The following is a 21,678-nucleotide window of genomic DNA, read 5'->3' on the forward strand; positions in this document are numbered from 1 at the left end:
ACTGAAGATGGGTCGTCGGGTTGAGGACCTGAGCCACGAAGACTTCAACCATCCGGGGCCTCCTGGCGTTGCTTTCTCGTGGGGAGGACCGCAGCTATCCGGTCTTGAACTCCAGCCTAGGGCCTGCGGATTTCAGTGCCAAAAGGCAAGCAGCGGCAGCAGCAGTCGGGCTACGGGGCCTGAACAAAGCGCTAATGGTTATGTTGTTTAAAAAATTATTAATAAAAACGCCGCCGTCTTTCACATTATTACGAACATTGAACAATGCTTCATTTGCTTGCTTTACTGCAATTTTTAAGTCCACCGGCGCATTTTTACTGCGTATGCATCGCTAAACGTTGTTTCCACGTCTCGTTTGTATTTGGCGCTTCTGTGTTGCGGGAGGACACGATTTCAGGCCACATGTTGATCTGACAGTGTCGATTTTGTTAATTACCTTTCCAGAATACAAATAACTTGAGGCGAAAATATGTCTGCCGGTTTTGTGAAAACTTGCTCAAACTGGCGTGTTCATTTAATGAGCAGCTGTTCGTAAAATAGATTCGCGTATAAGCCGCAGTTCCCGTTTTGTTTCAATATCGAAACTGAAACTCTGAAACGCTACTAGGCGGCGCTACCAATCCGCTCGCTTCGTCCAATCCCGAGCCTCCCGAGACTTGACAACACTCATAGACGCCAGTGACGAGTTAGCGCGGCGGCTCGTATAAAATCGTTGTCAACTTCGGACCGTTCGCACCTTTCGTGATATATCCTGCGCATTGCATTCGTGCTCGACAAACGCACCGACGATGGAGACCGGAGGTGAAGTCCCCACATTTGAGCGTTCGCGCAACGCGTGTCAATCTCGCGCTGTCCACCGACTGGCTTTATGCGCGAAAAACTTCCTAAGCCTACCGCTACAATGTAAACGCTTTGTTTTCGTGAGCTAGCTCGGTAGTGCGACAGCTGCTCGTGAATATTCGAATGTCAACCGTTCGGCGCCCGTCAGATAAGCGCTCAAAGTCGTGTTTTGTTTCTTCGGCTTAGCACACGTAGATATTTCGTAGCTTTTTGGCTGTGCGAGGAGGTTTTTGTGCCTGTGAAAGTGAAATCAAACAACGGAGGGAGTGGCGGGCGGCATGGCCTCTGTGGCGGGAGATATATTTTCGGACCGTTATTTTATGAAAAATACTAAGTGAAGCTCCAACGAAAGCGTTTGTTAGTGTTTGCATTTTCGTTCCATTGTGTGCTTTTCCGAATTTCGTTCCGCTTCGAGAATTTGAAGACCTCGCTCGAAAGGCTTTTTGCATTCAGTGTTTCGATTGTTCACTCCCGAACGCTGCCTGTCGTTTCGCGCCGTTTTCGAGTGTTGCCCACTTGACGCTTGCATCTGTTGCTTTGTTTTGCGATATCCCGTGTTATCGTTGACTGTGCGTTCCCACAACCGTTTTTTTCCCCCTTTGTTTCAGATATCAATGCTGTTGGTGGCGCCGTCAACTCCTCCGAACGTGAGCTTGTTACAACACGCTTTTTGGTTTCTCCATCTTTTTTATTGTTATTTTTCTTGTGGCCTTGCTGGTTCTTGCGTCAAGTGCTGTGCAACACCTCTGACATCGCCGATGCAACTGAGTGGATTGGTGCAACCGTTTCTTTGTGTGCGGTAGATTTAATGACTAATACTCTCAGTCGCTAATGTGAGCTAGCCTTTTGTTTATAAGTGAGAGTTTTTACGGCCATCGAACGCATCAGATGAGTCAACGTCACATGCTCTGTTGTTGATATTCCTAGCGTATTTCGCTCTCCAAATATCGCGCAGCTGTTGAGCACATGCGCCGCATCTGCGCTTGTCGCCGCTGCGTAGCAACAGTTGCAGTGTGCTTCCCTGTCATCTGCGATTTGACAGCAAACGTCACTTTCGTTTCTTTTGTTTTGTCGTTTTGATACTTCTTGCATCCTCTTGGATTAGGAAGTTATTCAGCGCAAAAGTTCTGGGCATTTATTTGTGTGTGGTGCTCGGTGCGCAGAGGTTGCCTCTAAGTGACATTGGAATGGTACCAACCGATCCATCCAGCGAAAGGAATCGCGTCTGACTGCTAGTGCAGCACGATTTTACGTTTTTTCCACCTAGCATCCTGCTAGTATTTTAAATCATTTGTGGCTGAGTGCTACTAAAGAGATGGTGCATACATTTTGAATACAAAGAGCCACCCGACTTGGAAGGCAGATCAGGATTGAGAAGCCAGGTTTACTGAAAATGTTTTTCTGCTGCATTGGCCTTTATAAGCCGCTAGGTGTTGCATTTGGGACGAACCGGTACCATGCATTACTGTGAATGCCAGCTAGATTGTTTCAAACAGAGTATAAGTGTTAGAATGTGGACATGCTGTGCATTTGAATGGCTTTAGTCACTAACTGGAGGCCTGATGGTGTAACATCGCAACCTATCGAAGAGTGGGGAAATTGGATTTGAGCGTTGTCTGGGTGAACATTGAACTGTGTGGGTGCCTTTTTACAGAGGGAGTCGTATTTTTTTAGTTATGTACAGAAGCAGAGTGGTGCCAGCGTCGAAGATGTTGATGTTCGTGTAGCTTGTGCTTGCCGGGTTTGCGCCTGAACCAGCTTGTTTGACTAACGCTTGGCCAAGGATTATAAAAAAAAGGTTTTTAGGAGAACACGCTTGTTGCACTTGAATGTACAAGACCTAGCTTTCTATAGGAAGCTCTTCCAGTGGCTGCATGCACTCAAAAAGTCGGCAGTTGTGGCCTTGAAGAAGACTGGTCGGCTTGTTAAGATTTTAGTGACACCTGGTTTTCGCGAGTTTTTCGCTTCTTCAAATATTATGTAGTTGTTTAATGGGGCTTGTGGGGCTAAAAGCACATTTCTATTTAGAAAAAAAGATGTGCATTTTCACTTTTGAGTTCTTTTGGGTGGAATTTTCTTTGAAGAACTTGCTCGCCAAGTTTGGTTGTCAACTGTGCTGTAGAAAGGAACTTTAAAGGGGTCATGAATCGCTCGCTCGAAAGCGACAGTGCGAAGCCACTGGCGTCCACACGCGCTAACTAGGTGATGTCATCCTAAGTAATGCTTTGCCTATCGAGGAACATGGTACTCTTCGGTACTTGCGAGTGCGTGCAACTGGGACGCTCATCAGCGTCTTCGTCATACGCAATCGGTGCTAACTTGAACTCCGACGTCATATTAAGTGGCGTCCTTGTGGGACGCGGATCGCGTATGGCAGACGCTGATGAGTGCCACTTGCGCTTGCTCAATATGCCATAGAGTTCCGCGTTCCTCAATAGGCAAAGTGTTTATGCAGTTCCACTCGGGCTGATGATAGTTAGCGCATGTGGCTGCCGATGGTGCCGCATTGTCGTTGTAAAGCGGCCGTTTCACGACCCCTTTGAATTACAGTTATGAGGGTGGAGCGAAATTGCTGGGGAAAGCATATCTAAAATGCCCCTGTCAAGGCGTGCCTGCAAACTGGGCAAAAGCTGAATGAGAAGTGCCTATGCTAGAATACTTGTTTTTTAGTGCTTGTCACACAATACGTATTGAAAGTACATCAGAGGACAATTAAATTGAATACGTACATTTTGAGTTATGTACCAGCAGCAGAGTCGTCGTATAAAACTGGAACTGAATCTCAAATTGGTGCAAATGTATTGCACGATTGTCTGCTGCTGCTTTCGTGCACATCCCGGCATACTCCTGCTGTGATTGTACTCCACACAGTTTATATGTTTGTTTTTCTTGGAGTTTGTTGCTGTTCTTTGCATGGCTCGTTCTGGGACCATCACATGTTGTACGCCAAATTCACAGCTCAATATGTGCGAAAAATTCAAGATGATTGCTTAAAATTATCACAGAAAAGTGCCTTATGTATGAGAAAGGCTGTATTCATGTAGGAGGTCACTCTGATAATTTTTTTTACCATTGAAATAAATGGCTCATGAAATCTTTAAACTAATTCTTATTGGTTCACATTCTGGGGAAGGGAGAAGATGAGCCTCTTCAGTAAAATATCATTGAAGTGCTTCGCCAAACTCTGTTGAAAACGTCTTAAGACTGAAATTTGTCAGGAACAAGACGGGGAACCTTTGATATACCTAAATAGTTTCAAATGCAAAACAAAATTTATTAGTCTGACATGCAGTGACAAGGGAAAAAATAGTGCTCACTTTTAGAACTATAACATTTTTACAGAAACATCATCAAAAGTGTTTTTACCTTATCCGTTCAGTGCGGGTGGATTTACAAAGGTTTCTCGCATGCTGCAATTGCATTCTCTTCTCTCGTCCCTTGCGGTGGCTGCATTTTCGATGGTGGTGAAAATGATGAGGCCAGTGTGCTCAGATTTGGGTGCGTGTTAAAGAACCCCAGGTGGTCGCAATTTCTGAAGCCCTCTACTACGGTGTCTCTCATAATCAAATGGTGGTTTTGGGACGTTAAACCCCACAGATCATTTTCTCGTCCCTACGAAAGCACTGGAAGCTAAGGAGGGAGGGATGGCAGGGCGTCGGAAAAATGTCCCGTGCGCCTCCTGATTTTGAGCACTTTTTTTTTCTTCCTTGAGTGCGCGGCTTTTTCAGTGTGATCACGTGCAGATAAGTATCGGCCTCCTGCAACGATCTCTGCAACGAGTGAACGCGTTATGTTCAAATCAGCCAATGGCTGATAGATGGGCTTGCTACGTGTGATTTCTGGGCATATTCTTTGATTTGTTGAGAGAAGAGAAAGCAGTTTTTAGCTGACTTTGATAATTTATTGTGAATTCTAGGCCACGTGCTGCGCTGTAATATGCGACTCGTGTGTTGTCGGGAGCCTCTACTACCGATCGGCAGCGCTTTCTGATCATGCTCGAAAAGTGTTCCAGGGCCCCTTTAAATGACTTGTGCACATTCATTGTTTTTGAAATAAGTTTTTTGTATTTTGTAATATCAAGATGAGTCATCCCTGAAGTTTTCATGCAAAATTAATGCAGCAGTTCACAAGCTTACACTTAGCCTTTTAGCCTTACATCCCCCCTTACGCCTCAAGTACAGTTTAGTCCCCCCCCCCCCCCCGCCTTGGAGGTCTAGTCGCTCAGGCACTCTGCTGCTGGCCTGCAGGTTGAGGGATCGAATCCTGGCCGTGGCAGCCACATTTTTGATGGAGGCGAAGATGCTTGAGGGTTTAGGTGCACATCAAAGAACCACTGGTGGTTGAAATTTCCGGAGCCCTCCTCTACGGTGTCTCTCGTAATAGTAGGCTGGTTTTGGGACGTTTAACCCCAACAACTTTGTTGAAGGGCCACCCACCAGGCCCCATACCAAATTTTAGTTAGACCGTGGTAGTTGTTACGTGTCCGATTAGGAAGATTTTGCCAGAAAAATTTTTTGAACCGGTTCATTACGAGCTGAGAAAACTGTTTTATTGAAGCGGCGCGAAACGAGGACGAGAGGAGGCGAGTTCGACACTTTTGCCGCTCCTCCGCGTAGACTTCACAAACCAAATCGCTTCTCTACCCTCTCCGGCATTCGACCAAGAGGTCACGTGCGCATGACGTGACCGAACAAGCCCAACTCACGTGCACGCGAGTGGTGTTTTTTTTTTTGAACAGTGCTGCTTTGAGATCTACTGCCTGTTTCTGCGGGATGGTTTGGAATCTCTGGCTTAGACGCGGTAGAATGGATGAGGACAACGAGTGTGCAAACGCGTAGGAGCGTTCCACGGCTGTAGTCTGCTCAATACACTAACCGCGTGCACATGAAGGCATGCAAAACGCCGGCACATTAGCCCCGCATCTCGTTGGAATTCAAGGGGGAAAAAATGAGAAGAAAAAAAAACTCTCTTATTCCCTTGTTTCGTCTCATTATTTATCTAGAGCTTTATAATCTCTTCAAGCAACGAATACACGAACACGCATGTCGTGGTAAATAATTTTCCCCATGTCACGTGCCACTGTTGGCAACGTCAGAGGACAATAGTCTACGTAGAGGACCAAGGTCACTGCTTTCCCGTGTACGTAGGGCCATTCATAGAGGCACGTCATGCCCTCATTCGCTAGGCGTGCGCCCGCAAAAGGACGGGGGAGCAGCGTTCAGCTTGAAATTTGACCCATTTCCGCGGCGTGTAGTGCTGCAAATTTTGGCAGACGTGATCGTGACTGCCTAATCTTTGCATTGTGCTTTTCAGCTCAAAATTGTCAAACCTGATGAGTGGCCCTTTGAATGGAGTTAAATTGCATAGGAATAAGAGCAGGGGTAGCCATCATCGGGTTCATGTGTGCATAATCGAACAAGATTAGAACACACAACACCTGAACTTTTTTTTAAGAGCACGCATCTAAATGAGACAAACTTAAAAAGCAAATGCAGGTGACAGCCAGTACAATTGATAATGATGCACTTAAAATTTGCAATTCAGTACAGATAACAAACATGAACTGTGAAAACACGGTATGAAATAGTTCAAGAAATTAATACAAACACATTCGAATACACATTCATGTTAAAAAGTGCCAGCTGTCTCAACAGGTGTTAGTTTGAAAAACAAAAGGTGGGATTTGGCACATAAATAGTAAAAACTGACTTGAAGTGAAGGTATTCGGTTAAAGCAAGTTCAGGTGTCGCCATCCTAACTGTGAGAAGATAGCATGTTTTGTTCTGTGTTCGTTAATTACTCATGCACACTCCCTATAATTACGAGTATTAGTATGATCATTGACGTAAGCATTGGTAATTATCTGGAGCTTTGTACAATGTTTCTGGGGTTCCGAGAAAAAACAGACAAATTTTAGTTTTTTTTTTTTCATCCCGACGAGCTTTTGCTTTGTCTCCCTAATTTCAAGGTTTCCATCTTGGAATATGCACAGTAGCATTCGCAGCACCTGTTGAACGGTTGACAGACACTCCAAATATTCACGTGGACTTTGTCAGTGTTCTCACTCTGGAGTGCTTTAGCACATTGCTTTTTATTACAATAGCAGTGAGTGCTCATAAGGTACATAATGTTGAGTGATTTGTACACATTTTTTCTTTTCTAAGAGTAAGCCTCCCTTGTTATGCTACTCTCCCAACTTGGGATTTCATGCTTCTAAAACAACATTTTGCTTCTCTTAAAGCTACTCGGAATTTTATTTTGGATGTTGCACCCATGGTACCTTGTTACTCTTCAAGTTATGCCTAGCTACTGTGGTTGAGGCATACTCTCAAAAAGTTAACATTTCTCAGTCGGCCATGGTATTTTTTATTTTTTTTTGTCGAAAGATTGTTTTGAGGTGTGTCTGTGCTATGTACGGGAGTCATAAATGAAACCATACAATGAAAAATAAAAAACAAAACCTGTAGTCCAAGCACACTGAACCCTCTTGCACCTTTTAGATACCAGCCAGAATTGGATCGGTACACCTCAAGCGTATTCGACGGTCACCACTGTACACGTGCACCAGTGTTGCTGTTTGGGAGGTGCGGCTAGCCATTGATGTTAAGCATTGTGTGCATGATCTCTAAATAGTGTACAAACACTTCTGCACTTTCTTTTTCACTCTAACCTCAAATGGTGCTGCCCTTCCGGCACATCACCGACACTTGTCTCTAGACTTGCAGCACCGTTAGAAATTTGGTAGAAAAAAAAAATCAAAGTTGGAGCTCCCTGTCTTTCTTTGCCTTTGTTGACGCTCTCGCTTCTCCATTTCCTGTATTGTTTCTTAATTGGGTGAAAACCTAAATGCCTCGAGAAATATTAAAAGTGAATGTTGGCACTGACACGGGTGATGCGAAAGAAATCGTATGATGTCAGCCCAAGACATCGTCATGACGTTGCACTTCAACCCAAATTGGTGACATATTGTGTGAAGACATTGTCACTTTTTTGTTTGATGATCGGTAGGCCGATCTTGGAGCCAATTCAAGACCGTGCCAGGTGCAGAATGCCTTCGTAGGTGGGAATATCCATTCAATCTGCTGGGAAGGAAAACATTTTTTGCCTTGTAGACCCTGCGAGTTTCCATGCCGTTTCAAATTTAAAGACAAACGTGAATCGGCCTACCCACATGGAATTATCGTTGCCACAGAGGACCACCAATTTTGCTCATGTTCGCACTGCTGAAAATGAGGCAACTTTTTTTATTTAAAGAACCTGCATGTGCTGGGGTTTTTGTGTAGACGCACTGCATTACCCCCCCCCATCCATCCCCTCTTTTTTGCAATATTTTTGTTGTAAATTATATCTGGGGTAGCACGATTGGTCCACATTTGAGAAGTGCTGAGAATCGTTCCAACAAGGTATTTTGCCGAAACCAGCGTTTCAACGAGCGAACTTGTCTTTGTTAAGATGCTGCCTCGACGGGGTCTTTCAGTGGTTGCAAAACGGTAGAGGCCTGTATACTGTTCGATGTCGGTGCATGTCGTTGGAATTCCTGTAGCTCTCTGCTAGAGTGTAATCGTGGTAATCGTTGTAAAATGCAAATTATTATTAGCACTACTACCATTATTATTATCACTATTAAATTATTATCAAGTGCACTTGTCGAAACATTCAGCTTCTGATCACTTCAAGCTACCGTTTCCCCTTAACATTGTGTCATTTTTTATTTTCCACGAATTTCAGAAGAAACTTGTACTTCTGTGACTTGTGGCAGCTTGAGTGCACATTGAGCGAGTGTTCTTATGCTCATGATGTCATTTTGGCAGTTCATTGCTACACGAGAAAGTAAAGTGTACATTGGAAATGGTGGCAGTGGCAATTGACGGACTTGTAGCACAACATATTTTTGTTATCTTAGCACCTGTGTCTCATCGTCACACCACGTTGTCATCGTAATAGTAGCGTCAGTGGTATACGCCATCAGAAATGGCTAAAGAACGACTCACCTACACATGTGCAAGTGTGCCTGGAAGTAAACAACATGACCGACGCAGCCATTGCACAGCGCGTGTTGCCGCATTCCCCTAGAGGACATTGCTGCAACCGGCTCGATGGTGAAAGCAGGGAGGCTTTTCACTCTATTATGACTTATCTTAATACATAGCCATATTCCTTATAATGAAAACAATGGTTTATAAATAGTGAGCGCCACTTTAGGCAAGAAATTATTTCGGTACAAGCCACTGGTACTGACGGTACACACTTTGTTGCAGCGAAGTGGGGTTGCAGAACAACACACTTTCCGACAAGTGTTCTTTGCAGCGAGGGACAGTAAACTTTCACCTACGAAAGCACGCTTGCTGCTTCTTGCACAGCTGGGGACTGCTTACGTGAAGCATTCAGCCTGTGAATAAAAAAGAAAAGGAAAAGAAAACAGGCTGTGCAGTGTTGAACACTTGGGCTTCAATTTTTTTTCGTTTGTGCACTAAGAATCGGAAAAATGGAAATCCTCAATTCTTTTAACTTCCGTTGAGCACAAGGGACAGGTGATGCTGAGCAAAACAGGGAGCACCTTAATTTTCATCTAAGTATAAGGATTGCTTTACAATGAGAGTCGAACCTGCAGTAAGCTTGCAAGTTATTGCAGCCAGAAATAAAAATTGCTTTTTTGCACTTTGATGTCCCTTTTGAATGAAGGGTGTTATTATTTCATGCTATTTATTGATTTATTATTTTGCTGCATTGGTCTGTTTCTTCACGTGGTTACACTTTGGCTCCATCAATAGACAAGTTACCATGCGGTGAAACGCTTGGTAGAAACCTTGCATCCCTTCATTAAAAACCTTGACAAATTTTGTTTCGTTATGTTGAACCCTTCTGATGCACCGCCAGTACAATGGAGGCTTGCATGGCAAAAAACACTGTTTTTGACTCGCACGGTTTTCATTGCCATGAAATAACGCTTCAGGCTTGGACAATACCAGCTGTCGTTGGAAAACTGAACATAAGCTTCCTAATTCTTATGAATCTGATTAGTGCGTTGAACGTAGTTTGTTGGCAAACAATTACTAAAATTAGGTGCGGTGTTCAACTTAAGCACTAACCACACGAACGCAGTAGTCTGGTAACAATTGCAAAAAAATAAGAGTACCTGTTTGTGTTCACTATCCTGTCTGCCATAGCATGTGCCAGTGGTGCAATTTGGCATGACAAGCAAAAGGTGATCATAGCTTAGCCTGTCGTTATCTAGATTTTGGGTTGCACTATTGTATGCATGCCGAACAAGAAGATGACAGTGGCAGCTTATCGTCGTACTACTTTGTATTTGCTAATTGCGTGTGGTGAACTGACTTTGTCAACACTTGGAAAAGGGGGGGGGAAATGACGGAAAAGAAAAATAAGGTGCCGTGTTTTGTGCAGCGATTATTTGGTGTCATTACGACACTTACCATGTGACCTTCAAAAATGGATGTCTACGTATTATTTGTCTTTAAATGTGCATGTGTTCCAGCTTGTTGCTACGTCTTCATCTATGCTGTCAGCGCTCTTTCGTTAGTGTTTTTCTGTGTCCTCGTTTTTCGCGCTGTTTAGCATAGTATCATTTGTCGTCGGTTGCATTGTTAATCCACATATGAAGTCCTTGATGCACTGGCACAGCCAGGAGGGGAGTGCCGGTGGGGGGTAATGTTTTAGGCTCTGTTACAGTTACTGTATATGCTCCCTACGGAAGCGGTAGCTTATACAGGGACACTTAGCCTCCCCACCGAAATCGGCATGTGTACACACACACCACACACACACACACACACACACACACACACACACACACACACACACACACACACACACACACACACACACACACACACTTACAAACCCGCTCACGAACATATATAAAGGCTGCTTGAAGACCTACTCCGCCTCATTCCAGGAAGAAAAACGTCATTGGTATGGTATACGTAGCACCATAGCGTACGTTTTAGCCCATTTCACTAACTGCTTTTCAGATATTCATGTCGTGTTGGGACGATAAACCCGATAGTCGTGTGGTTTTTGAAATGTTAAACCCCAACAATTCTGTTTGATTTGCGGTCGCGACCTTTACTTTCACAATCTTATTTTGCGCGCATATCGGACATTTAGAAAATGGTTTTTCATTTTATTTGTCTCTTTGTTGTGTGCCTTTCGTTCGTCTATGCATGTATACCCATCGTGGACCTCGATTCTGCTGCTGTAGTTAATATTGCAAAAAAAAAAAGAAACTATCCGAGAGAGAGCGCGTCGATGCGGCTGCCCGCGATTGGACGTACGTCCGTTGGCCGAGTTGATGGGGCAAGGGGGTGGAGAAGGGCAGCAGTGTATGGACGTCCATTCCGCGTAGCGGTTACGACATCCAGATGGACGCTTGCCCGCCTGCCATACGGAGTGGCCTTTCTCTCTCCTCCAGTCGTTAGGTTAATTAACTCCGCCCCTCGCGGCTATAACCGCTGTCCGGCTGGAGTGATGGCGCCACCATCGCCTTTTTTTTTTTTAACCTTCCCACAAATGGCGCCTCGGCCGTCCACGTTTGTTGTTGTCCGCTCGTCGCTTTAGCGGCTAACGGTAACACCCTCTCTCCCCTCCTCTTCACCCTTTCGTTCCAGTCGCGGGGTGAACGAAACCATTGGGGATAACGAAGGTGCTAGAACCACCCGTTCCGCCGCTGGTACTCGAGTACGCGAATCCCCGGAGGGTTTGCTTGCGTGGGTTCTAGTTTGTGTTGGTGGGTGCGTTGTGCTTACGAAGTGTATTTCGTAAACGCCTGTTCCTCTTTTTCTTGACTGCTGGAGTTGAGATAATTTGTTAGAGGCCATTAACTTAGTACCGTGTGTACTCCCAATTCCGGCGCGTACTTTTTTTTTCGTACAACTGCACCGAAATATGTCTTGCGTTTTCTTTTTTTTTTTGATGGAGTACTTCTTCTATTCAATATATTTAATTCAGGATGCACTAGTAAATCAGTGTCTGTTGTCAAACCGCAAATTACGTGTTTTTTGTTATTCGAAACCGGTTTTTTTTTATCACAGTCACATTGACTTTTCAGCTTCAGGTAAACCTAATCTACCGTAGCGCAAGTTTTCCTGTTCCACATATTAAGGCCGCGGGATCGAATCTCGGCCGAGGCGGCAGTGTTTTTGATGGAGGCGAAAGTTTTCTTCGAGGCCAGTGTACTTGGATTTCTGTGCTCCTCCATCAAACTGTCATGGTAATCGCGAATACCTAGTATAGACAGTAGCTAGTATATTTATCGTATTTACATGCAAGCAATTGTGCCTTTGAATTGCCGCCAGAATCTCGCGCCACACGTCAGCCTTTTCGCCTCCCGCGGCGGGCTCCTTTACCATGCCTCGTAACAATATTCAGATTTAGGGACGCAAAACCCCATAAGTTATTATTTGCAAATGTCAGCGTTGCCCCATGTTGAACAAGTGCAGTATCATCTGTCCTGACAGCAACACTTGTGGTTAACCAACCCGATGCACTGCGGTCGGCTATCTGCTGTAATGAGAGGGACATTGTATAGCCTATAAATCACGATTCAATGACGTTTTGGACTATAATACGAAGACGTCTTACAAGACTTTACGGGAGTTTGATCACATTTGAATTGAGATCCTCGACTTCACTGTAAACAAAGCTTCCCGTCGGGGGAGCCGAAACGTCTTTTTCCGTTCTTTTGTTACCGGTATACCTTTTTTTTTTACATTTTACATTACTTGACTTCCCGACCGGACGGGTCTCTGTCGAAGCCTCGATTTCAGCCGCGAAAGCAACACCGGTTCCTTCTGACGGATATCGTATTTTTTTCGAAAATGGCGCGGTGGCTGTCGCAGGTGGCAGCACCTTGCAACTAACGCCGCTCCCTACCGCCAGGCGTTGAGCTGACGCTGCTGGCGTCCGTGATTCCCCAATCCCGACTGACCCTCCGATCTCCCTTCTTTCCCCTCCGCGAAGCCAGCGTCGCGCCGGAATCCCACGGGGGAAGCAGCAGCAGCAGCGTCTGCGCGGACTTGGTCGGCGTCGATTTCGGAGATTGCCAGAGCGCGAGGCACGGCACGGCGGTGTGGCACGGACGGGTCTTGGTCAAGGGCGCGGTTTCGAAGCTCGTCGAAAGGGGACCGTTTTTAAAACTCCAGTCGCCAGCCGGCTAGGTGTTTCCATTTTCGCAACGCATCCTTTTCGGGAGCTCGCGATTTTCACGGCTAGCTTCGAGCTAACTCTATTCGAGCGAGACCTTTTAGTTGACAAATAAGATTCCAGAGAGGAGACTCCGTCCGCGCAGCGTTTTGCACTGTACCCTCTACCTCATCTACTAGGCCGCGGCTAGCCCAAACCGTATCGGTGAGTCATTTCCAGCTCGCCGAGTTCGGCCTATACCGCTACATCTGGCGCCTCCTTTCTGGCGAGCATCAGTTGAAGAGTTGATAATTCAGGGACTCCTCCGTGCGCGGCGCAACACTTTTCGCAGTGTCCCTAACGGCCAGTTGATAAGCGGGATACGTCGTGCTTACTGGTTATCGCTGCACGGTTTAGGAAACGACGGCGTCGTCTTCTTCATTGCACCGATTTAGGCGACTTCAAAGCTCGTTCGTTTGACGAGGGCGACGTGTAGACGTGCGTCTGATTGCGGTTGGTGAGTCTGGAAACCCTCCCAACACAAAAATAAAAAAAAAACCTCTACGTCGCCACGACCTCGAACAGAGCTTCGCGATGGTGATCTTCGGCTCTCCCACCACTATCGTGAGCGAGCTGGTCAAGGAGGCTCTGCTGCGCTGCTTTTGCAACACGTGCAGGAGTGCACCCACCCTCGGTGAGTCATGCGGCACCACAGGGCTTCTTCTTAATCCCATTTACTTCGTCTACTTCGTTACATTTGCGCGAGTATCGCATTGTAGAACGGGATCTGTACTATCGAGTGCCCTTGAATGTGAGGCATGTGTCTGCTTTGTGTCTTGCTACGCTTGGCACGTTCCTTTGTGTTTCTAGCAACACCCCCCCCCCCACCACCCCTCTTACATCTTTCTCTCCGCTGGAGATAACTTCGCATGCGCGTTGTTTCTCTCGCTCCGTCGCCCGTCTTCTTGGCCGTCTCGCTTCCTTAAAAGGCAAGAGGAGCGAATGCCGGGATTGCCCACCACTCCGTCTGAGAAGCAAGAGCAAATATGGGGTTTGGCATCGTCTGGGCGTGGCACTTTCTCGGCGGTGTTTTCTGGGGCGCTTTGCCTCCTCGCCTCGTCTTATGGGCCCTTTTTTTTCTTTTTTTTAAATTCGCGCTGGCTAATTTATTATGTAGCATAGGTGTCTCTCTAATACGGTGCAGTTGTTTTACTTTTGTTAGGCGCTCGAGAAAGTTGTCTATTTTAGTGTAGCGGCCAACTACGAATCGAATTGGGTTGTACCAAGAAAAAAAAAAAAGCACTGGGTATACTTTGTGCAGTCTTATTCCGAGTGCAAAAGCCGTTCTTTCCTACAAACAGATTTGGCGGGTCAGCTTTCCGTATGGGAAGTTGGCAGTTCTAAAACCCTTCGAGAGTCGTCGGTAAGACCGTGCGCCGCGTTATCAGTTGCCTGTACTGTTTCGGTCTTAGTTATTGTAGTCAATTAACTGCTCATTACGTTCTGTTGGGAACTGTACAGTGCGGTGCACTATTAACGAGGACACGTTAGTGCGATTTTAATAGCCCTGTACAGTACTGCCCACTGCTGAAATACTTTCTTGTGTTGTAGCAACCGTGTGCTGAACGCGTAACGGTAAAAAAAAAAAAAACACAGGAGAGTAGATAATTGTAACTATTCTTATTTACAGTAGGCATGTATATGACGACAGCGAAAAAAGAATTTCGTCCCATGTACGCAAAACCTCGTAGCACGGCGTATGTTCCACAAAAGCTCGCCACATCCAATACTAACCACTGGTGCCCTAAAAGTGAAGGAACACACGCGGCTGGCAAACGCCAACGGGAATTTCTGGGCGAGACGTCACCGATAACTGAAAAAAACCTCGGTGAACAGTCGGGGTCGACCCATTTATGAAAGGAACACTGCAGGAAAAAAAACAATTTCGCAGTCCCGAAAACGCCACTCTTACCTCGACAGGACGCTTAGATTTATACGATTTCTTCTGGGCACTATTTAGCTTCTAATGGATAAAAATGAAGTGCATAGCAATCTGTGAGTGCCATAGACCTATCGTACGAAGTTTCGAAAATTTTCATCGAGCCAAAGACGCGAAATACGCATAATACTTTTTCATGAAATTTCAGCCTTGATCTGTTTAATTGATAATGAGCTTAGTGGTGAAAGTTTATCAGTCCGTGTCAGGTTATTATTGCACTTTAGCGGCTGCCTTTTAGCACACAGGCAGCACGCTTTTTTCGCTGGTTCGCCATCTGTACTGAGTACATGGGTGGGGATTCCTTTCTGTTTTTAGCTAGTTGTAGACCCTTTCTGCACACCTGCGCAGTGCCGTTTGACGTCACTCGTCGCAAAAGTGCCTGGAAAGGCGACAAAACGCCGCCCTTCCCATTAATAATGAACCGCGCTGTAGTGCGTGTGCCCAGCACTAAACTCCCTTGTTAGATTCGTGGTGCGTTGTCAGGTGGAGCGTTACTACCTTGAACGAATGTTAGCGTGACAAAAAAAAAAAAAACAAGGACGAGAATAAAAGAGGCGAGGGTTACTCTTTGTTGACAGAGAGCCACCTGCAACACCGATGCGTTCGTTTTTTTTACTTTTTTTGTTATTGGTTGGTCTGGCGAACTTGACCGCGAACCATGCACGCAGGTCGGGTAAACACGCACGCCGCTGGTACGTGTGTATCGTCCATGTCTGCCCCGTGACCATTTTCAGACTCGTGGTCAGCGTTTCCCCCCCTCCCCCACTTCCTTATCTGCCCAATCGAATGCCAACTGCTTTGCCTTTATTTTGTTTCTGTAAAAAATAGTAAAGTGCCCCACGGCCTCTTCCCCCCCCCCCCCCCCCCACACACACACTTCCTTATCTGCCCAATCGCATGCCAACTCCTTTGCCTTTATTTTGTTTTTGTCAAATAGTCTTGTGCCCCACGGCCTTTCCATAATCTCTGCGTCGTTATCGCAGCTTAGCGACTTCGCCTCCCTTACGCGTTTATTTGTTTAGTGGGCATTGCTTTGAACACTTTGGTATCGATCAAGCGCCTAGAGCGAAACTAAACGGCCTGCGTGTAACTATATCACTCACGTGCCGGTCATGTACAGTTCTGAGCGTATAGGTGTGCGACCCTTCTTTACAACGAAGTCGCGCGTGTAACTATTTTTTGCGAAGTCCGAGCCATCCTGGCGGGCTTGTTGTCAATAATCTCAGTTCAATGCATTCTTATGATAAACGCCTCTTTTATTTTTGCACCAAGGGTACTGAATACATAGAAAAATAATTTCTCTGTATGTGTATAATCAATTACAAACTTAAGAGTAGTTACAAGCCTCACTACCGTCATTGCGGCCAGATAATGTGTATAGTATAGGTGACACATTCCAATCGCATTTCCTCGTTTTGCTGACGTCAGGCACTAATTGCATTGCTTCAGATGAAGATACGTTTCTCATACACTGGTTTGTGGTCGCCAACTTGGAAATGCGCGTAAATATTGCGAGCTTTCCAAACATCACTGTTAATCATATCTAGGGGGATAAACGCCCCAAAACCACGAGGGACGCCGCAGTGGCGGGCGCCGGAAATTTCGCGACCGTCGGGTGTTTAAAACCTGCGCTGACCACTCTATCCTTTCGCCACCGTCTAAACGTGACCGCCGCGGCCGAGGGTCGAACCCCCGACCTTCGGGTCAGTAGCCGAGCGTCGTAAGCGCTTTCTTGAAATGAACCTTCCTAATCTGCCCCCGCGGTACAGTGATTAATTACAATGCTCGTCTGCTAACTTGTAAGGTATCGGGTTCGATACCGTCTGCTGCAGCGGTCACGTTTCCGTGTATATTAGGCGAATCGATGGAGGTCCGCCTAACTACGCGGTGTCGGAGTGTGTTAAAAAAATTGACGAAATTATTTTGGATCCCCTCCCCCCATACGCTACACCGTGTGTCTCATTATCAACGTCGCGATTTTGGCGCGAGCAAACCCAGATATCATTATTATAAGCGTTCAGTTTTTGTGTCGGCGTCCTTGCCGTGATTGGCCCTCTTTCCTCCGTCCTTGTCTGTCTTAGGCCGTGGTTTTGGGGCGTTAGACCTACCCCGACAATTATTACCAGTTTTTAGGGCTGTTTTTGCTTTTGAAACTCCTCGAAGCTTCGTTCCGGAGTTCGCAACTTTGATCTCTCTCGCGTATCGTTTGCTGCTGCTGCTGCAGTAACTCGCGAATAGGCCGTGCGTAATGCGCGCCTTATAGTCTCCCAGACTTCGGTAGCGCAGGAACCTTGGGACAAATGCACGCTGTCGTTTTCTACCGCTCGGTGTGCGAGAGCATTCGACGACTTCCAACGGCTGCACACTAAGCAGTCGTTACATAGTGCCGTGGAAGTAGTGGTAGATCTTGGCGGGGGGGGGGGGGGGGGCTAAGCACTGCTGTTTTTTTTTCTTCGATGTGAATGACCTCGTTATACTTCTTTCTTCCTTCCTCCGTTTCTTCCCTCTTTGTCTTAGTCTCTCGTTTTTTTTACTCTTTCGCTTTTTCCGACCCCTTATGATTCTGTAATGGCCAAGTGCTGCATTTATGTTACAGCTTCCGACCCCCCCCCCCCTCTCACCTTTTCCTCTGTCCTATTCACTGCACCCTTGGTCTCCCACGCAAAAAGTGTCTCGACGTTGTAACGCCCCTTTCTGGCCGGTTTTTCCAGCCACCCCGACTTCCTAGATGTCTTGCAACGACTTCCAGAAAAAGAGAAAAAAAGAAACGCCGTCTGCGAGGGGTCCGTGTCCGAAATTCGCGTCTAGCTTAGCCATCACCTACGCGCAGTGTCCGACGTGGGACGTTTGAACGAAAATTGTGCCTTCGCGTTTTGTTCGTTTCGTTTCGGGCTCTCTTGTGCTTTTCTTAACCCGTCGCTGTGGTCTAGTTGGTTATGTTGTTTGACTGCTCGCCCCAAGATCTCCGGATCGAATCCCGGCTGCGTTTGGATGGAAATGAAATTCCATGGGCCCGTGTACTTTGATGTAGGTGCGCGTTAACGAACGCCAGGTGGTCGAAATTCGCGCAGCCCTCTCCACTGCGGTGCCCTTCCACAATCACGTCGTGGATTTGGGACGTGAAACTTTATGACGATTGTTATTTTCTTTCGTCCCAAGTCTCGCGGGTATCGAAGAATGGACCCTCTATTTGTGCGAGCAAGTTTGCATGCAATATGCCAGTTGGTGCATCCATCGGAAAGGCCGCATTGATTCGGGTCGAAGCACGGCTTACACGTTCATTTTTACGCCGGACACAGGAGCACGCAGGCATCAATCCGAGCGATATCCAATTACCTCTGTCGCGTGTCAGCCGAGCGTATAATATTCCTCGGAATTCGGTAATTCTATTATGCGCCGATCCCAACTGTGCCTTCCCCTCAGGGTTCCCTCGGGCAGTGTACGTGTAGCATAAAGCACCTAATACGTCGACCTGCTGAGCTCGAGGGCGCGGGTTCGCTTCCCGCGCCGTCGATGCCACCGCCGAAAAATTTTCCACCTTGCGCGCACACCTATGCGAACACGCTAATTAGCGTGCTTTAAAGTGAGGTCGAGTCTAAGGATCTCGTAACGCAAATGCTTCGGTTTTTGGCTTCGTGGCGCCACTTTATGCGTGCCGTGAACGTACGCGCGGCTACTGCAACTGAGAACATGTTGGTTATATCCTAAATGTTTAATTGCGCCAACAGGGCAGTGGCTAAAAAGCCAGACTACGCATTTCGCGCTGTGTGCGTCATCGTCGTCGTCTCTGTCTCTTTAGTGCCGGCCCTGTCTGCGCAGTTCAGCACTTCGAATCGTGAACCAGCATGCACCCTTGTCAGCCGTTGTAATTTTGGTTAGGTTGTTTCAGTGCTGCGTTTTTACTGGATCAGCGCCGCGTGTAGACGAGGCGCCGGCTGGACTTGTAAAACTCAACATTACCGCTGAAGTGTGGCAGCTTGGGCTAGTTGGTAGTGCATGAAGATAGTTATAGCGCGAGAACAAAACGACGACACAGAGACAAGGACACGAAGGACACGAGCGCTCGTGTCCTTCTTGTCTCTGTGTCGTCGTTTTGTTCTGACGCTATAACTATCGTCACTACCGCAAAGTCATTTAAGTCTACAGACTGCACTGGCTGTTTTGCCTAGACCGTATAAGTATTGAACATTGGTTCCAGTTGCATTCATGCTTAGTAGAGTTTCTTATACGGGAGAAGTCCCGTTCGGGAATGGCCTTATTGAAGCGTCACCTTGAACCTCGCGTACTCGTCGGTTGCGTTAATAAATTCACGGACTCGCTTTCTTTCGGCGCTGTAGCTGTTATGCGAAACGTGCGTCGTGTAGGGAAGGGCACCTTCGTATCGGCGTTATGGATCGGGCTTGGTTTTTGCGATGTCGGGAACTGGAGCTGCCCTTCTTGCCGCTGCTTTTACACAGGTACAGGTCCGCTGCGGCGTGCAAGTAGTCGTATTCCTTTTCCCCTCTCTTTCCTCCATATTGTTACCCTTCCCCGGCGAGACAATGGAGGGGCTGTGGGACCTTTGGGACAATCGAATTTATTGATTCCCCCCTCCTTCCCTCCCCCTCTGTTCACAAGCTGGCTGCCCCCGACGACCGTGCACGCTGTTTTGTCGTTACTTCGGGCCACTCGCAGAGCTGTTTTCTTTTTCTTTTTTCGTTCTTTTTGCCCGACTTTTTTTCGCGTGTGTGTCCCATCAAAGGCGTCCCCTGTCCTGCCGTTCGTGGCACGATGACCTTGAGCTTGCACCCCCCCCCCCTTCTTTCCTTCGCCACCATTTTCGTTTGCTGTGTTTGCTGATTGTGTATGTTGTAAACGACTTCAAATGTTCTCGAGTAATCTATCCTAACATGCTATTCAACAAGTTAATGTGCTTGCAATGAATATGTGCCAGTGCGTAGTTTGAGTTTCTCCCTAGCGCAGTTTACTAACGAAACTAATGCGAGTGTGTCGCATTCATTTCGTTCCTTGTTAAGTTTTTTTTTTTTTCGCTAAGCAATCGTCGAGCACGAACATGCACAACGATGCATGCGTACCTTCTTGAAATCGATAGTTTCTCGCTCAGGGTGTGTGTGTCGCCCGCATTGACCATCGTGGGTGTATCGCTTCGCTTAACTCACTGAGCAATAAACTTCGTGTGCTTCGGTAATTACGAACTTTTGATTGAGCGTCGGTGTCTGCTGTGCCTCCTCTCTCTGTCTTTCCTCCTCCTCCTCCTCTCTTTGCTGCTTGCTAAGACCGCAACAAGAGTCAGCCAATGATTCTGAAGCCTCTGGTGAGGACGCGGCCTCCTCGACGGACTGGCATGCTCATGGGTGAGTATGGACAACCTTACGGAATACGTCTTATATGGACACCGAGGAGAGCACCGATTTTTCCTGTATTAGGCAACTATACTCTTTCACAATATCAAGGACACCACGCTTTTTCCGTGAGAAGATACTCGGTGAGCGAGGAAGCGCGCAAGGAAGCAAAACGCTGCTGGCGATGCCACTTAGAAGCTGCCGCAATAACCGCCGTGACGCCACGCATCTTGATGGCATCTGCTAGAAGCTGCGTAGTTCCTAATGGGTAAAAACGATGTAGATAGCCGTTTGAGAGGGCCAGTGTGTTTCTTAACGTACAAAGTTTTCGAAAATTTGGTTGAGCCAAAGTGGCCCAAACAGGTAATTGTACACTTCGAAATCCGTGACGTCAGGTTCGAAGATTTCGGCGCGAAATTTAAGGGGGACTTTGCTCTTAGTTTTCTCTTCTGTTAATAGACCTGCGATGGTAAAATTAATCTCATTCGAGTTCTCGGAGTACAATTTTTAGGTCTAAACCGGTTTGTTTGGTGTCCTTTTTTAAAAAGGACACTAAAGAGCAAAAATGTTTTTCGCGTATCAGTAAAGTACGAATTTTCAACCGCGAAAACGTCACTCTTACTTCCTCTACACGATGCATGGTGAGCGAGAAAACGCACGAAAATAAAATACAAGTGGAGACGCCACCTTAAGACTCCCGCACCAATCACTGTGACGTCATATATTTCGAAGGCGTTTACCGGGTCCTACGTAGCTTCCAATTGATAAAAATTGAGTGCATTATTGTCTGTCGGTGCCATAGACCTAGCGTACGATGCTTCAGAAAAATTTGATCGAGTCCATGTCTCGAAAATATCGAGAATACATTTTGAAAATTTTGACGTCACGTACTTAGTTTATTTGCGCGAAATTGAAAAATAGAATTCCCGCCTTAATTTTCCCCGCTGATAGGGAACTTGTGACAGTGAAGGCTATGGCATTAGAGTGCTCAGACTGCGGTTTGCCAATCTAAACAGTCATTTTACCTCTTGAGTGTCCCTTAAGTTTTGTATATGTGTGTAGGCACGGTAATGCACCATCTAACATGCGCGGGAAAATTGCTGTATGAATGCATTCGGCATTTCCTGGCCCTGCCATTTTGACTTGGCGACCTGGAAATGAAAAACTGAGATATTATTCGTGCAACGTCCCATGATTGGGAAATAAAATTTTGTATTGTGGACGATGCGGCATCCTCGATTGAAGTCAATCTGTTCTTACTGAACATGGACAGAGCGCGCAGTGTTATGAAGTTCATTTCCATGTTGCATCAGTGAGAAACAGCGCGAGAGAATACATTCGTGCGTTTTCTTCTCC

General features: G+C 46.5%; 1 protein-coding gene across 2 annotated transcripts in view; it reads left to right on the plus strand.

Moving 5' to 3' along the window:
- The first annotated feature begins 665 nt into the window (after positions 1-665).
- Positions 666-21,678, plus strand: part of LOC119163547 (uncharacterized) — a 43,327-nt gene continuing 22,314 nt past the window's right edge. Inside the window, exons 1-2 of one of the 2 annotated variants that reach the window (XM_037415567.2) lie at positions 666-801; positions 1,449-1,487. In XM_037415567.2, the coding sequence (XP_037271464.2) occupies positions 789-801; positions 1,449-1,487 (52 nt within the window). In that variant the 5' untranslated portion in view covers positions 666-788. Of the gene's footprint in view, positions 802-1,448; positions 1,488-13,155; positions 13,676-20,256; positions 20,335-21,678 lie in introns of those variants that run through there. The other variant, XM_037415566.2, reaches the window with a different exon arrangement.

This window comes from Rhipicephalus microplus, chromosome 9, assembly GCF_043290135.1.
Source record: "Rhipicephalus microplus isolate Deutch F79 chromosome 9, USDA_Rmic, whole genome shotgun sequence".
In the NCBI taxonomy this organism is placed as follows: Eukaryota; Metazoa; Arthropoda; class Arachnida; order Ixodida; family Ixodidae; genus Rhipicephalus; species Rhipicephalus microplus.